Raw genomic sequence first — 5,951 nt, forward strand, 5'->3', positions numbered from 1 at the left:
TGTGTGTGTGTGTGTGTGTGTGTGTGTGTGTGTGTGTGTGTGTGTGTGTGTGTGCGTGCGTGCGTGTGCGTGTGTGTGATATAACTATTTAGCCGTATGATATCCCAAGGATTACGGCCGTTTTGTAGCCTTCTTCATGTATCATAATTTCAGTGTGGAATAGAATTATGCTTACATGTTTGCATTAATATGCATGCTATGCATTATACACAGCAAATCAAATAAAGAAAGTCAACGATTCAACTCCAGTTATACATACAATTTTTTTTTGTTTGTGCATACGATGTATGGAAGCCCGAAATTTGCTTCAGTGAGAATGAAGATATGTTGTTTCATATAAATTAAGGTGCCAAACAGAAGTTCAGAGAGTTGACCATGTATATGTATGTATTATGAATGTTAGTATATATATGCATGTGTGCACGCATGTCTGCATGTATTGCATGTATGAATGTATCATTTGATAGATTTAGCTGGTGGATAGAATCCATAGAAGCTTTTTGGCCTCACTTAGCCGTAGAAAATGAAATCAATGATCTACTAGCAGAGCAAAAACCATTTCGAAAGAGAACCAAATATTTTCAGTTCTAAGAAAAAAAAACTTGACATCATAGACAAATGGTTGACATAATACAGATGAAGTGGGATACAATAGGTGTGAAATAATTTTATGAATTAGAAAATAAAAGTCTATTTGTTTGTTTTTTCAGTCTGGTGGGAGGAAAAAAGAGAGTTATCTTCAAACTTGAGTGTATTCCACTAAAGTTACCCAAGTGTCAGTTGGTGGTGTTTAACAAGGCAACAGATTTGAAATTTATCAGAAAATACAACTCTATTTATCCTTTATTAGTGTAATAAATACATCTTGTGTGTGATAAATACCAAATTAGGTACGATGAACATCATACTGTGTGTAACAAATACCATATTACGTGTGATAAGTACCACACTGTGCGTGATAACTATCATATGTGTGGGGCGAATTTTATGTTGTTTCTCAACTTGGCAGAAATATCTCCCTGATCTCCTTCAAACCACATCCTGCTGTCTTAATAAAGGACACATTACATAAAGCAGTCTAAAGTGAACTTTTGTTGAAAATGTAGGGTGATGGCTATGGCTGATATGACTTTTGATCATGAGTTCGCTCGGTCAGAGCCGACTAAGAAGTACATAACAACAACAACAACAACAGCAAAAGCAGCAACAGCAACACCAGCAGTAACAACAACAAGTAAATGAAGTAAATATTTCGTATTAAGATCATAAGTTCTCGGTGAGTAATGTTGCGAATCTTTTTTCCGATTCTGTTTGGTTGCTATTTCTAAAAAATTGTTGCTAATCTAATTGGAGAGGAGATAATGTAGTCAACACCAACACAGTGTAGCGAGCTAGATTTTAATTAATCAAGTCTTTAATTTATAAACGCTGCTCTGCAATGATACATTGAATGAATGCCTACACCTGCATAAAGCAGACAAGGATGACAACTCTATCCTCTCCATCTACCATTCCTGGGAGGGTCGTGGGGCGTAGAGTCCTCAGACGTCTCCTGCATAGGATCCCACCAGAAGCAACTGTCATTGTACTTTCTGGTTGGATTGCAAAGTGTGACTAAATAAGACTATGGATATTATCCAACCATCTTGTTCTTGCTCTATCCCATCCCTACGTCTCCTGCTGTATGATTCGGTTTGAAGGATTTGCCTGCGATACTTTCCTGCGATATTCTGAGCAAACGTCCGTAATACAAGAGCCGAGACTTCACGATGCGGAACAGCAACGGCTCGACCTGGAAAGATAAAATTCTGTAAGCGTTTTGCCCGACGTGCTAACGACTCTGCCAGCTCGCCAAGTGTTTTCGCCCAATAAACACTCACAACGCCCGGTCTGGAAATCGAAACCGCGATCTCTTGACCGTGAGTCCGCTGCCCTAACCACTGGACCATTGCGCATCCACACCAGACATTAAAAATAAACATTGAGGTCGATTTTTTCAACTAGGAACTTCAAGATGTAGCCTGGCATGGCTGCAGTCCAATGCCTGGAACAAGTAAAAGATAAAGGAAAAAACAAGTAGTCTTAGGAAAAGCAAGCTCATAAATTCTCGTTTCCTGTCATTTATATACGTGATGGAGATTACCTGCTGACACAAGAAATCATTTATGATGTTTTTATTTTTTTTCTCTCTTACCTTTATTGTGAATGACATAGAGTTGTTCTGTGAGGATTTCGCCATGCACGAATGTGTATGACATGTTGCACGCATCACTGAACGCTATCACCTGAATTATACAGAATTACATAGATTTAAATAAAACAGGTAAAGTGTGATTTATAATATATGAAATATCGCAATGTTGTGAAAATATATATGCTAAACTTGCTAAATATAACATATATGATCTGTAGTGTGTGATCTGTGACCTATGGAAACAACAAACGTTCTGAAATATATGAAAGTAGGTAAAAAGGGTGAAATGTAATATGTGATAACCTAAACATTATATTTCATTTGTTATGTAAGGTAGCAAGCTGACAGAATCGTTGGTACGCGGGATAAAAAAAAATGCGGGATCTGTGGGTCGTGCCTCTGGCTGTATAACGACAATAACGACAGCTGCTATCATTCCTATCACTTGTAAAAAGAGAAAAATAATTCGTAATTAAATAGTAATTCGTTATTTTAATTTTTAACTGAAATATTGTACATTAGGAAAAGGGAATATTGTGAAAATAGTGTTGACGATGTATAGTTACCTCATCTACATTCAGTTTCAAACTATTGGGTGCCGCCATGTAAAAACTACTTATCTGTTTACATAGCAAGCCAGGTACGAGGAAAATATCTGTGAAACCGGACCTGATTCCCGACACTTTATGAACTTCTTTTTTATTTATTATAAGCGTAAGGTTATTGACCGGGAATTCTGAACTGGCGTTAGATTTAACCAATAACAGCCAATTATAATCTGAAATTAAATAGCAATACAGATAACCAATGACAATAAAACAGTTGTAATTAATAGAAGGGAGAATAAGTGGTAATCAATTAACTAAAGAGATATCATATATGACTGGATGCCAGCAAGAGCTCAAAATCTATTCTCACAAGGACACCTATGAGTATGCAGAGTTTGTATAATTGTTTAGTGGCTTAGAGCAGGAAGTGGTTGCTCGAAAACCTAACTAGGGCCACTTTAGATTGTAAGACTAAATCTATCTCGAGCCTGACCCAAATGCTTTCAACAGAATGAGCCCCAGTAAGTCCATCCAAGCATCAGGTGGTGATTTTGAACGGAGGGATGGATTATGAATAGATAACGTTCCTCTTATGGACTTTGTCAGAAGGAATTCCTTGGCGCTATTACAGGTACATTCCACTGAATAATGTTACTTAATATAATATATTTTGATTTAATTTATTTAATGAACTAATATTCTACTTTAATTTATTTTATTCATTTATCTTTATATTTCCTAGCATCACAAACTGCGCTCGTTTATGGATACATAACACCCTTTCTTCAGATTATTTTCTTGTTTGCATATATTTAATACACCGCTCTTTTTCTTAAGAGTGTATATATATTTGTTGTGTATATTTTACAGGTGTCTATAGGAATCTATTTATGTATATTTAGTATCCACATATTTATCTTCTTGCGGATCCCACCAAGAAGATGTCCAAGTGTTGTTAGATCATGTGAACTCAATAAAGCCATCCATACACAATGGAAAAGTATAAAGACAGGCTGGCATTCCTGGACGTATTTATAACACGCACCAAGTATGGATTCATGACATCCGTATACCGCAAGCCGACTTTTACTGGACGATACCTCAACTTCAATTCCCACCATCCATACAGTGTAAAGAGAGGGATTGCTCAGTGCCTAAAACATCAGGCAAAGAATATAAGTAGCGATCGCGATACACACCACGAAGAAATGATCAAGCTCAATAACGATCTGTTAAGCAACAACTACCCTGAAAGTATACTATCTGCTCTAATTATGAAGAAAAGAGAGGATGAGGCCAATAAACTGTCCACAGTCTGTCTACCCTATGTGAAAGGCCTCTCCGAAAAGATACAAAAGATATGCGGCCCATATGACATCAGCACAGTATTCAAGAGTAATACAACACTTCGCAAATATCTCCTTCAAGTAAAACCACCAATGGAAGAGAATACGACCAAAGACTGCGTGTACTCAATCCCATGCAGCTGTGGTAGGTTATACAAAGGCGATACAAATAAGAGTAGACGAACATCGCAAAGCTGTGACACGAGAAGATATTGATAAATCGGGTATAGCTGATCATGTATGGAAAAATGGAGGTCACCTCCCCCTGTGGGATGAAGTTAAAATAATAGACAGAGAACACCACTGAAAAATACGAAAACTAAAAGAAGCTGCCCATATGCTAGGACACAACAAGCTCCTAAGCAGACCGAGTGCAGATATGAGCAGCATATAGGAACCGGTATTAAGGAAGGATAGAAAAATATTAGATTTATAAATCCTGAAATTCGCTCCATAATTGCCCACGGGCATATGGCGTAGTGGTTAAGAGCGCGGGCTACTAACCCCAAGATTCCGAGTTCGATTCCAAGAATATTAATAATAATAATAACATCAAAAATACCTTAGGAATGAGAATCCAGGTTCGAAATTTCCCCAAAACACCTGAAGGTTGGAGGGTATATCAGCCGAAACGTTGTGTTAACAACAAACAAGATGAGGACAAATATCCGTCGAATGTAAATAATGTAAATAGTGTAAATAATGTACATAATTTCTCATCTCTTAAATATAGAACTGTATTATATATATATATATATATATATATATATATATATATATATATATATATATATATATATATATAAAGAGAGAGAGAAAGAGGAGAGGAGAAACAAAGAATTCATAATTATTGTGGTAGGAAGTTGAAGATTAAAAATATATATTGAATACGTATGTATACACGTGTGTATGTGTGTGTGTGTATGTAGGCGTGAGTATGTGTATGTGTGTGTATAATACTTTGGTTAGACAAATTCAGATGTGCTTTGTGAAATTTATGTGTTTTGGGTTACACCATATATCGTTCTTACATATTGAGTTTTTTTATTTCTTTCCTAGCCATAAGAGAACTCTGGAAGAATTTTCACTCTTTAGTAGGACAAGATTTTTTTTCCAGTTGCATATAAATGCGCTTGCTCCGTTACCCATATACATCTTGATTGTTTTATATTCAACACATCGTGGCCGACTTATTTACTTTTAGGCTTCACGGTAATCATTCTACGCCGTCTGAAGGGGCAAACTGTCAACGAAATTTGTAAGCGTTCCTGAATGCTATCGCAAAGGTAATATGCGTATATTTCCTTCATGTAGGTATATTTAAATTCATTAGTTTAATTTATATATTTCAAAAAGGTATTAGTCATAACCCCAACTCAATTCTAATTATTTTCAGAGGGCTTTTTATATACTTAGATTATAATAATTATGATTCCTTCTCTTATTTTAATCAACCTAAACTTATGAGAGAAAGCACTTGCCTAAGGCATCGTACAAACATGCCTACGGCATTCGATTTGTTGAATAAAAGAATGGAACACCATTGCGAAAGAGTTATTTTTATACATACCATTGAAAGTTGCTTTGCATCCAAGTGCCTTTTGTGTTAGTGTCATCGCGACAAAATGTACAATTTTAGTTACAAACTTAAGAGTCACCTGAAAGAAATATATGAATACATGTAAATATGAGCGCGCGTTTGTGCGTATGCACTCATGCGCGTGAGTACATACACACGCCCGCATACACATATGCACACACACACACTCACTCACTCACACACTCAACACTTACTCATCCACACACATGCAAAATACAAACAGTGAGCGTACCGAACTCCAAATAGGATTCAGTACACGTTAT

At 36.4% G+C, this 5,951-nt stretch overlaps 1 protein-coding gene across 1 annotated transcript in view; it reads right to left on the minus strand.

Annotated features, from left to right (window-relative positions):
- The window catches only part of LOC106876261 (uncharacterized), a 95,865-nt gene that overhangs the window by 45,252 nt on the left and 44,662 nt on the right, over positions 1-5,951 (minus strand). The window contains exons 7-9 of the mRNA XM_014924751.2: positions 5,659-5,746; positions 2,761-2,972; positions 2,195-2,285 (exon numbers count right to left, since the gene is read on the minus strand). Of these exons, the coding sequence (XP_014780237.1) occupies positions 2,195-2,285; positions 2,761-2,972; positions 5,659-5,746 (391 nt within the window). The remainder of the gene's footprint in view (positions 1-2,194; positions 2,286-2,760; positions 2,973-5,658; positions 5,747-5,951) is intronic.

Source organism: Octopus bimaculoides, chromosome 14 (genome assembly GCF_001194135.2).
Source record: "Octopus bimaculoides isolate UCB-OBI-ISO-001 chromosome 14, ASM119413v2, whole genome shotgun sequence".
Taxonomy (NCBI): Eukaryota; Metazoa; Mollusca; class Cephalopoda; order Octopoda; family Octopodidae; genus Octopus; species Octopus bimaculoides.